This window comes from Harpia harpyja, chromosome 23 (assembly GCF_026419915.1).
Source record: "Harpia harpyja isolate bHarHar1 chromosome 23, bHarHar1 primary haplotype, whole genome shotgun sequence".
Lineage (NCBI taxonomy): Eukaryota > Metazoa > Chordata > Aves > Accipitriformes > Accipitridae > Harpia > Harpia harpyja.
Genome location: NC_068962.1, coordinates 6,636,848 through 6,648,519, shown reverse-complemented (window position 1 = coordinate 6,648,519; position 11,672 = coordinate 6,636,848). Strand labels below are relative to the sequence as shown.

The 11,672-nt window shown below is 38.4% G+C and overlaps 1 protein-coding gene across 6 annotated transcripts in view; it reads right to left on the bottom strand.

Annotated features, from left to right (window-relative positions):
- Nucleotides 1–424: 424 nt before the first annotated feature.
- The window catches only part of ATP2B1 (ATPase plasma membrane Ca2+ transporting 1), a 64,477-nt gene continuing 53,229 nt past the window's right edge, over nt 425–11,672 (bottom strand). For 4 of the 6 annotated variants that reach the window (XM_052774250.1, XM_052774249.1, XM_052774248.1 and 1 more), the window contains 4 exons: nt 10,107–10,214; nt 8,009–8,191; nt 7,609–7,695; nt 425–3,367 (listed from right to left, as the gene is read on the bottom strand). In XM_052774250.1, coding sequence (XP_052630210.1) covers nt 3,056–3,367; nt 7,609–7,695; nt 8,009–8,191; nt 10,107–10,214 — 690 coding nt within the window. In that variant the 3' untranslated portion in view covers nt 425–3,055. Of the gene's footprint in view, nt 3,368–7,543; nt 7,696–8,008; nt 8,192–10,106; nt 10,215–11,672 lie in introns of all 6 variants that reach the window. The other 2 variants (XM_052774253.1, XM_052774251.1) reach the window with 2 other exon arrangements.

The following is an 11,672-nucleotide window of genomic DNA, read 5'->3' as shown; positions in this document are numbered from 1 at the left end:
CTGCATTTACCTATTGGTTTGGCATTAAGGCATTTGTTTCCATTATTCTCTCCAGACTACTCCGTGATGCAGCATTTTCCTCTTCCTGTTAAGACCAATACAGAAAAAAATGAGTCCTCTTATATCACGATTTTCACCCCTCCCTCAACGCCAAAATTAGGTCTCCTAGCATTTGTCTTATACACAAGTATAGTAGACATCCTACCCAGGATACTGAATGTTAAGCCACTTCAAACAGTAGTCAGTCTAGAACTGCTTTATGTTAAAAGTTACTATTGCTTGATCATAATACCAGGTACACCATGACCTCTTGAAAGGGAATGAGCTTAAAGGTGTAGCAAGAGCTATTTTATAGAATTGGCATGCATTTCAGGTTTAAATCAGCACTGTACTGACATTCAAGAACTTCAGTCCCCATACAGACTGAGATGAACAGCACTTTTATTTATTTCAGTTACAAGAAGAAAGACAAGTAAACCTTACAACCAGAAAGGCAATGAAGGCCTCATGAGCTTACTGATAACCATTTCATAATCTAGGCAACACGTTATGATTTCTTGAGATCACAAAGAAAGCATACCCCCCTCTTAAACAACTTTTCCTTATTTCTGTAAGGAAATTTCCTGTAAGAACAGCACACTGATGTTAACAGAATCAAGAGGGTCCACTGATGTACAAAGTCTACATTCACCCTCCCACCCCTCCTCAAAAGGCTTAAGTGTAGACTTTATTCCAAAAAAAGGTAACACGCAGTCATGATCACAGTTAGAAGAGAGGGGAAAAAATTAAAATCTGTTTTCAAATGAAATCAAATTACGGTGCATTAATGAAGATACTTTCTTACGTGGCAGTGTACTTCATGGGTAAAGAAACTCTCCTCATTTTAAGCCAATGCTTATCTGACTTTTGTAGTAGGGAGAAGCCAGCTTACATAAAAACCGATCCCCCTACCAAGCACTCTAGATGAGAACTATCACGTAAGGAATGTGCTAGAAACATGTGGGAGAAATTACTATACAAAGTGTCAAGTGCAAACCCCCCTTGCCTAGAATTTGGTGTATTTACTTCGGTACAATAGAAAAGACTGAATTCAGGAGTGGTTGACAGTGGGATACAGTGCTACAGGTTGAACATTAGCTGCTAAAGGACAAACCCAAGCGTGCATGTATCCCACAAGGCAAAGATACGCTTGAGCTTCCTGACCTGCTCATTTCTGCAGTTTCCTCTAGTATTATCTCCTCCCTCATTACCAACTTAATTCTTGCACTCCTTTGAAGGGACCCCTTTAAAAATCTCCAAAATTCTGGATTATTCGGCAAAAAAATCCACTCGCTATTTTAACAAACACAGAGCTGGAAAAAGAAAGGGAAAAAAAAGAGTTCACAACTCATGTCTTCGGTTGCTCTTGTAAGCAGTATTGGACCTAGAAAACATGAGGAAGTACCAGATCAAGTACTGTTCCATCATCCTTCACTGTTTAAACAATACAGTTGAGGCAGACCATAACTTCTTCAGTCAATCACTAGAGCAGGTCAGTTTTGGTACATAAGATATTAATCAACTGAAAAATGTATTTTCACCCATGCTGTATGTCAGTTCTCAGTTTCCCCTCACTTAAGTGGTCAGGGATACATTTATTACGCAGTACTCACAGTAAGTCTTGGAATTTCAGGCAGACCTATTCATTCCCAAGGAGTATCCTTTTGGCTCAGTGAAGACTTTTGAATACCTTAGCTTACATTCATTCTGGAAGCAGCCACCATGATTCCATTTACCCAAAGTACTATTTTTAGTGGGGCTGTTACCATCTTGAAATTGCAGTTTGACATTAACCAGTAATACAAAAGAGTACTTTTCAGTGTTTCCAGTGAAGGAGCTGAGAAAAAAAAAATCTGTAAGAAACCATTGCTGCAATTTTATTTTAACAAAAGGGCAGATTTATTCATGTTTACAAACAAGTTTCAAAAACAAAAAGGAGAACATGTATGCTACCCACTAACAACCTTTCAAAATGCCAACAGCCCTCATGCTGCATGAAGGATTCTATAGATTAGAAAAAAGAAAAAAAAAAAAAATCACAGTTCCACTCACAGTTCACCAAGACAGCACTAAACTAACATGTTCAGACAAAAACAAAGGACTAAGATTCTGATGTATTTTGATTTAATCCATTTTGCCCGAGATAACAGAAATATTTCAAGCAAGTTCCATCACATATTGATGTCCTGCATTAAACAATCCTACTAAGTTCTGAACAAAAGTTATTCAGTAAGTTTCTCAAAATTTTTAAAAATTAAACAGTTGTTTCAAAACCATTAAGTAGTAAATGTATTTAAGAAACTAATTAGGACAGAGGCCATAACTTCATTAGAACACCACTGCTCATGTTTTTACAAAGCATTAGTGTTATCTATTTGGCTATTAGTATTAGCAATTTATCTACAATATTTAACAAGGTAAATTGCAGGCAAAATTTAGTACAGTTTCAATAGAAACACCCTTTTCCTGAAAATACAGCAGTATTTGAAGGACTAGTTTTTTTGTTTTTTTTTTTTCTCTGCATCATTTATAAGGAAGCTTCCCATCTATGAACAGGAACAAAAAAAGTATCTACAAACCTTGTAAACAGATCTGTATCATTTATAAACATAAATAATCCAAATTATTAACAGCCAACAGCAGAAATTAAAGTATCAATTCAACGATCCAGGGCCTCCTTGCCCTTCCCAGCCTTCCCCTCAGAAAAGGATCATGATAAACTAAAGCTCTGCTAACACACTGTTCAGGACCATTCTTAAGTACAACAGATGATCCACAGGTCACTTATGCTGAGTTACTGTTTATCTGTCAGAGTTCATTATTACTCCCACCCCCAGAAAAGCACCCTCCAGTCTGGCAGAAAGCTTTTTTTTTAAAAAAATAAATCTACATTCGTACAAGTGTGTCTTCTGTTGAAGTCCAAGACAAGAATATCATCTTGTCCATCATAATGTGTGAAGAGACCCAGTTTCAATTTCTTTACAATGCAGCTAGTGTGTTAACATTCAGCTTACAATCAGAGTGATGTTTCCAAACTATGTAGCGGGCTCCCTGGGGATGAAGAGGTAGCAGACTTGTTCATGTCTGTTGTAAGGTGAATTCCACTGTCAACCGCATTGTTATTTTTATTGGGAGAGGGTGGGGGAGTAGAGTTGCGTTTTGTTGGAGCGTCGTCTTCAGCATCAGTATCATCAATAAGGGGAATATGAGGCTCGGAGTCTTCTATTCTAAACTCAGGATGCGTCATAAAATTGTGAATTGAACTTCGTGTCTCAGGTTTCTCTAGCCCCTCGTACAAGGAGCTACGAAATGCATTCACCACTCGGATCTGTAAACAAAGAAAAAAGGTTGTTAAAATGCTGCAGATTTACTGGTAATGGCATGGTTCTTATGAGTTTGAATCCACAAACAGCTAGACATGAGTGAATCGAATTTGTATGTGATGCAGTGGAACTTGCAATAAACTGTAAAAAATGAAGAGCGTTTCAGTAGAGCACTGCCAGTCTACACAGTAGGAATAAAAATTGTAAAAGTACTGCAAAAAGCTGAAGGGCCTAAAAATTCAGACGTGGCACTAGAATTGTTTGATTATTTAACATGGGCTAAGCATTTTTCAGAAGTGAGGCCAACTATTATTTACTTATTCACATATTAAATAAATCTCAGTGAGGGTTTTATTGAATACTTGGGGGAGGTGGGGGGTGGGGGAAGGAGGGGAGAGGCTGAAAATAAGTTAGAGGATAAAAGGGTTACTAATTCTCATGCTAGGAATTAGGATGTCAACTGACTATGAAAAAGCCAAGCAAGTGTAAGCCAATGTCACAATGACCGGACATTTACAGAGAGTCATGCAAAAAAGGATACCACTGTAACAGCTGTAAATATTCGAGTATATACCCATTTACCACACTAGAGAAAGTTCCTTACTGAATAGTGCTTTGGAAGCTTAAGACCAGAACTAGGAAATTTAATACTGTATTGTACAATTAAGTAGCCACAACAGGTTGTAACTTTGAAGAGACTATTCAAGTAGCACAAAGTATGAGAAAAGCAGGTGATCAGCCTTTGCTTGAGTCTTCAATTTACATTGAATTCATGGACAAAATTCCCAGGCTGAGTATTATTTCAAGTCCTTTCATTGTTTAACTAACCTTTTTCAAATCAGAAAGCTAAGTTTATAGAATTCAAAAATAAACATTTCAGAGTGAAATTAGATAGAATAAAGTACAGTTCATTTTGCAAGTTGTGCATGTCCAGGTTGACTTGAATTTAAGCTTTCCAAGTTGTAACTTGAATGATGAAACCACCCCCCCCGCACCCCCTTCTCCTCCCATGCCCCACACGTTTCCCTGATCAACTACACAAATTCAGGATTTGTTCTTGAACTGATAAAACAAATAAGGTTAGGCAGAAGTCAGTGACCCCTTTGTCCAACACTTTTGTCAAGACACAGTTTCCCCCTTCTGTTAGGTCCCTATTCAATTCTCAACACCTCTACTCTGAGTAAGTCTCCAGCAAAGCAGTTTCAATCCCAAAGCTCCTCTGTTGTGTAGTAAGCAGCAGAGCAACTCTGTAGTAAACACGAGCTTACTGTTACAAACAGTAAGTTTAATTTAAAAAAAAATTTTTAGCACATCCAAGATGACTTGTTTCAAGCTGAGAAATAAGTCAAGACTAGTGCTTCCGTAGAATTCCTTGATAGTAAAAATAAAGTGACTTCTAGGTGAAGGAATGAAGCTGGAAGGTCAAGCAAATCAAGAGCACAGACTTCGAAACAGCTAAAATACACCAAACCACCTCACTGTAAACACAGAGAAGGGCTCCCCCAAAGCAACGCATTATCAGATTTGTTACCGCAGAACCGCTGCCCATGATAAAGTCCTGACTGCGTTCCTTGACCTCTAGAAATAGCATTGCTCCCCCAGCCCTACCCCCTCAGAGCACTTGCACAAAGAATTTTACTCAAAAGCTATCATGTCCCCATTTTTATACCACAGGTACACAGCTAAGCCCCATTAACCATGGAAATGGGGGGAGTGGGGGGACATGCACGCAAGGGGGAGGACCTGACTACCAATAAAGGGAGGACAGGGAAGAGCGTGAATGTGCTTGAGAAGTAAAAGACTACAACAGCAGCTCCTACTTTACTGTTCATCACATGAAAAAATTGAGCATGCTGTTACGGACTTGGCATGTTACATGGGCTTTAAACAGTCCAGCAAGCTGCCTAAACTGTCTTGGCGCTTACTAAGAAAATCAGTGGTGACAATGCTAGACTGAAAGTTTGCAATGCCTTTATTTGGCATGTTGCATCCCACTGTGCCACTGATTTATGTGGCAAAATGGAATATGACTGCCTCGTGGGACTGGTTTTTCATTGCTTACAGATGGTGAGTTAGAACACAAGCAGTAATGGAAAACAATTTTTGGCTTCACAGGACAGCTGTAATTATCATAGGAATATAAGCATACCCACAATAAAGGCTTGATTCCCGTGCAGAATGCATACTAAACAAGTAGTCTAGACACTCCTATGAACCCAAGACCCTCAAAGAGTCCAGCCATGAAGGCAGAAATCAGACTATCAGCATTTTAAGTTATACTTAAAAAGGAGAAAATCTAGTGTTTTGATGGTTTTATTTTCAACTACTCAAGATAATTAGATGAGAGAGGTAACTATAAATAAATTGCATAAGTGAGGAGCAAACAAGACAATTTGTTATGTGTAATTTATACTGTCAACAGGCCTTCCTCATATTAGTACCAGAATAGCAAGGAATGCAGTAAGCACTCCAAATCCTCCTAGCCAGATGGCTGCTTAAGAGTTGTAACCTCACTTCATAGGAACAGCTGAACTATTTTCCAACAAACAGCTCTGAAAGAGAGACACAATGAAATAACACATCTGCTTCCCATTAATACATATTGGTTATCAAAAGTTGTTCTCCTGGAGGGTGTGGCAGAAGGCTGTACTACTTAGTGAGGATCAAAAACTCATTCTCTGCTATTGTAGCTCCATGTCTGCATTGGTCATTTGACGCAATGAGATGCTGCAGCGCCCGTTAGATTCTGCTGAAATGGCAGCATGGCATGAAGTTGCTCTCTAGAGAATTCTGAATGTCTAATTAATGTTCTTGAGTGTAGTTAGGGATACAGGTTACTAATTAGCATTTTAACTAGGAGATGCAATCCTGTGCATCCTTGCTGTTAAATCTACTTTTCATTTCTTGTTCTTGAGGCACGCGAATTTGTGAGCCGAGCTTCTCAATACTACTGCAAGGTAGGGAAATACCTGTCTCGCCAATGGAGAACAAGTACAGGGCTAAATACTTGTGCAAGCTCACACAGGAATTCTGGCCAAGCCAAAAAAAAAAAAAAAAAAAAAAAAATCAGAAGAGAACATTTCATTTAAGACAGCTCCTGAAATTAAGGGTCTTCATCCATCTGGTAATCTGAAAGTTTAAAAAGTAGAGGGGGAAAAGCAGCCCTCTCAGAGTTATTTTAAAAAACAATTATTTAACCAGTCTCTAGGAAGTCAGAGAAGGAAGTTAAACATGTAATATATAATTAAGATGGAAAACTCTTTCAACAATAGATATTAGCTATCAGTATTCAACTACAACTGTTATGCATCTCCAGGGTCCAGAGTTTAAGCCTACGTACACGAGTGATTAAGTCTCTAGCCTCTACAGAGAGGAAGGCTGAAACTGAAATGCCACTTAGAGCACAATATAAAAAGGGCAGAATTAAGGTGAGACAAACTTTACTTTCACTGATGGCTTATGAACTGCTGCCAGAAGAACCTAGAGAGGAAAAAAAACCCTTCAGATTTGAATGAAAGTTTCACCATTCAGTGCTTAAACCTTTGTTTTCCTTTTTATATTAGCTAATTGAATGTTTCTTCTGACTTGTACGCGTTTTAGAAGCCTTGTTTCGCCACCTGAATCCTGATGTTGAGAAAGTTGTGTTATTCAGTAAAAAAAGTCCAACAAAAGCGAGATTCAGAAGTTCCTTACAGGCTACAAAGAAAATGCATTTAGTGCTCCATGTTCTAACTACATTCATATTTTTAACATACCGTTTGCTTTCCCATCAGCTTGTTTACCTTAAGTATCATTTGTGCTGCAGTGCAAGACATCTATTTTTGTTGACCTGGGTCCATGATTATACAGTTAATTCACTTATTCAATGTAAGTGACCCTGAGAGGCATATACTCGAAAATTTACAACAGTTTTCCCGTTTTATCTTAAACATCCCTCTGTACACGAATGGATGAAGGCACAGGATGTGCAGGCTCACAGCTTTCACATTAAGGTCTTTTGTTGAAACTGTTCCACCTGTTCTCAGCCCTCTAAGAAAAAAAAGTCTTGAGGACTCCACTTTGTGGAAGAGCTCTATAAAAGCCTGAACGATGATTTTAAGTACTAAGGAGAAAATGAGAAACGTTAGGTACGTGAATTAGGAAATGTTAATTTCATGCACTTTAGGAACACACACTCACACCCCACAGTAGTAGAAGCAGTAGTAGAGGAAAACACTACATGTGTAGGGGTAGAAATATTTGTTACATCATGGTGCTGGCTGGCGATGGAGGGTTGCCGCCTTAGAGCCCCCTGAATGGTACTTCCACTCTGGAAAGCATTCACTACATCCATCTGCAAGGAATCAGAGATTGTGACAGCTTGCTCAGCAAGAGAGAGAGAGAACAAGAGAAAGGACCATCCCATCTATAACACACAAAAAGTAAAGAAAAAAGGCACTTTTTTTTATAGAGCAGATACACAGGCAAGAGTTGCTTGCATTTAGAGCTGAAGAAAACAGAGGACCCTGAGGGATTACACATCCATCCACACCCCCTTTTGACAGCCTCAGTCACACCAGTTAGAACTGCCACCTTAGTCAAAGGACTGGAGATGGAGAGATTTCCCTCATAACACCCACTGCGTCCTACCTTTTTCAAGACCATACCTGAGTTTGTATCCTGTTTAGGCCCCTAAACCACAAGATCTGACCACGACGTAATTCTCTCTCAGCGTGATCGATCTCCTCTACATCTTCTGCTAGTTCTTCTTCAGGAATCTCTTCCTTTTGTGTTCCATGACCAGCTTCTTTAAGGAATTTCAGACGGCTGGTTGGAATTGTTGAAATCAACTAACGGTGAATGAAAAATATGAATCAGGATTATTCTTTTTTTAAAAAAATAATAAATGTAATACCAGGCTTAAGGCTTAACATAATATCCTGCATACGAATAGCAAAGTTGAAAAAATAATTATGTAAATGGTACGAGTGCATCAATGTAGAGCAATCGCTCCAGCTGAATAGCTGCAAAGCTGTGAATATCCTTACCACCCTAACTGAGGTGTGGAAATTAAACTTGGACTACAAACCTAGAAAACAAAACGCCCTTGCCAGGGCAAAAGAATTCCACTTATAGTTTACTTGACTATGCCAGGAAGGAGCGGTACCGAAGCTACAAGAGCCGTTAATTCTGTAGACTGTGCTTGTATCTAGAGCTTTCAGAGCTCCCTCAGTTTGACGAGCATGATGTATTACCTCAAGTGAGAACTACATCATTTAATTAAAGCAGCCACAGTTAATTCAGAAGTACAGAACAGACATGCATTCTTTTGTGACCTGGAAGGTATCAATCCATTTGCAAGACCAGTGATGTTTCCAAAACCCACAGCCCAGACTGTTACTTTGCTACTTGGTGTACAGTAGTTCATCTATCTTAAACTAAACAAAAGCTACATATGGCTGTTCCAGCTTTCCTTTTCATCCCCACCTTCAGGGCTATTCTGGTGAACTATGTAGATAAGGGGAGTCATCTTTTGATACGTCCCGTCTAGCAGCTCCAGATCAGTTCCAAGACTGCTTTCCTTGATCATCACAAACCTAGAAGACCACTTCAGCTGCTGCAGAGGAAAAAGACTGCTCCAAAAGCGAGATAAACAGCCCTTTATGCTGAAATTGCTACTGTGAATGCTCCCAGATCACACTTCAGTTTCTACTATTCTCAGAAAGTCAAAAGCTCTTTGACTTTAATGAGATGATAAAGCAGCATGAACTGCAGCAGGGAAGCTTTGCCCTTGCAGGACACTTTGGGTCAAAGGTATTTCAAGCCATCTCGATTCTCTTCTAGGCTACTTCCAACCTCAGAGTGACTCTATTTGATTTTTTTTAAATAATTAATTTTCCAGACAACCTTATTAAAAAGCTTATACCCACTTTTAGAATATGCATCTATGTATGTATTTACGACTAAAATTCACCCTACCAAATTTATACTGAAACCTGAAGTGTCTTTTACAAAACAGAAGGAAAGAAACTGCAGTGGAAAACTCTTCATGTGGTATGAAAAGTTTAGACAACTATGTCATTAAATAATGGAAAACTCCGTAGCTCTAAAGTTTCATGTAAATAAGCTTGCTGCTTACAAGCACTGTTGTGCATGCAATAGTATTGAAACCTTAAGGGGGGGGGGGGGGGGGGGGAGATAAAAATCAAAATGCAATAGCTCAATAGATGGGAGAACTTTCCAGTTATTTCATAATTATGCAAATGAAGATTAAAGAGAAAGTTGTTTTGAGTTTTGCTGCATTTCTTGCTACTCCAGGAAGTTTTTAAATCAAGAAAATACTACCAAGTTTAACAATTCTGATTTTTCAAGAAAGCCATTCAACACTAAGGTAATTATATTTCAACATTAACATGTTCATCGCATCTGTATTCTTACAGAACTTCTTCTAGTACTTATCTGGCTAAAGAGAATTTCATATTTAAAAGGTAACTATGGCTGCTTCTAGTTAAGTTACTAAACATAAACCAGCCATAGCATCTAGTTATGAAATGAAACTAACAGACCAAGTCAGAGTAAGGAATATCCAACTAAGGACTTTCTAGCTATTGAACTAGTCAGTTTTAATCAGTACCTACTGTTAATCTCCATATATAAGTATAGTCCACTTGAAAGATTTGAATGCTAAAGTTAGTGTATTTGTATTTTCTGCATAAAGTATTCTGATGCAAGTAGATATTTAGCATTTTGAAAAAGCTAGTTTACCTGGCCCCAGAGTAGTGTTCCCATGCCCAGGAAAATGGACCACAACCACTGTTCAATTGAGAGTTCTGAGCAACTGAAAGGCTTCCCACCAAACTGCACAATAATTATCTGCGAAGAGCAACATAGTTAAACAACATGTATCAGTGACCTGTTACTAGAAAATTCCCTAACGCTTCAAGATCACTACAGACAACTCTGCATTAGAACATAGTATTTCCCATCTTAAGCATACACCTCCACTGTCTCAGCAGTTTGAGCAAGTTTCCAAGACTAAGTCACCTTCTTATGGCTTTCAGCACTTCAAGAACTACCTATTTATTCTTCGAATGTCACACTCACAAAAACCTGTTGACTACTTCAGTTTGCTTGCAGTTCTTTCCCTTCGTTTCACAATTACAGCATGTATTTGATGCTCCAAATTTACAGTGATTATTTATCATATGAACACCCATCTCAGAACAAAGTTTATTAATCAACTTCTATTAAGAGAAGTCATAGATCAACAAGACATGAAACATTTCAGAAATAATTCAACAGAATATTACTATGTATCCCATCACTGTTAAATGTCAAGACTAAATCATCACAGTGTAACACCTATGTAGTAAGTCTTGGGGGGAGGAGGCAGAGATCTCAAAAGCTGAATTAAATGAGCTCCTACTGACTTACTTATTACAACAAGCTGTACAGGCCCTAATGAGCAAGGTATCCCTCTGCATAGGAATTATATGCATGGAAGTCTGCCCTGGAGAATCAACAATTCAAGTAGCAGGGCAGGCATGACAAGGAGACAGTATTGACCATTAAGTAGGACACCTGACAGCTGAAAAGCCCAAGAGTATCTTCTTTTATTAACACAGAATAAAACACTGAGATGACAACTCAGGAGTTACTTATTTGGGAAGGCATTCAGTCCGCCAAGTTTATAAAGGGAACACAGTTGCAGTCAGGAGTAATTTCTACATATTTGGCTTTGTTGCACAACAACAGTCAGTCTGCTGCATATGTAACCCTAAAAATAACAGTAGCTTCTGAAGAAGTGTCATCTAAAAAAACCTAAACCTGGGAGAATAAGTGAACTAACTTTACGTGAAGCAGAGGTGCATACGTTTGCATTGCTTGAACCGCTATGAATGTGGTCAACTTCATGGAATCCCGAGTCTAAGGAGAAGCTTAAGGCATAGGTTATATCTTAAGTCCAAAATAACTTAAGTCAAAATGAAAGAGTTCTGAAAAAAAAAGTCGTTTACTGATTTGTTAGTTATTTCTTGTGATGAATTAAAACTAAGGCCATTTAGAAGGTGAAACTATTTCTTGTAAACCATTTCCTTTAGATTAAATTTTGACTTGGTGTTTCTCAACACCAGTGTGTTAACCCAATCAATTTCAGATAATTTCATTTCATTTGTTAGCATATGAGGTAACTAACTAGCCTGTACAAATCTGCCTAGATGCACCAACAGAAGGTCCCTAGACATCAGTGTTTTTCACTTAAAACAGCAGATAACTGTAAAATATATACCAATACAAATAACTGGTCTCTGCATCAGGAATATAAAAACTGAT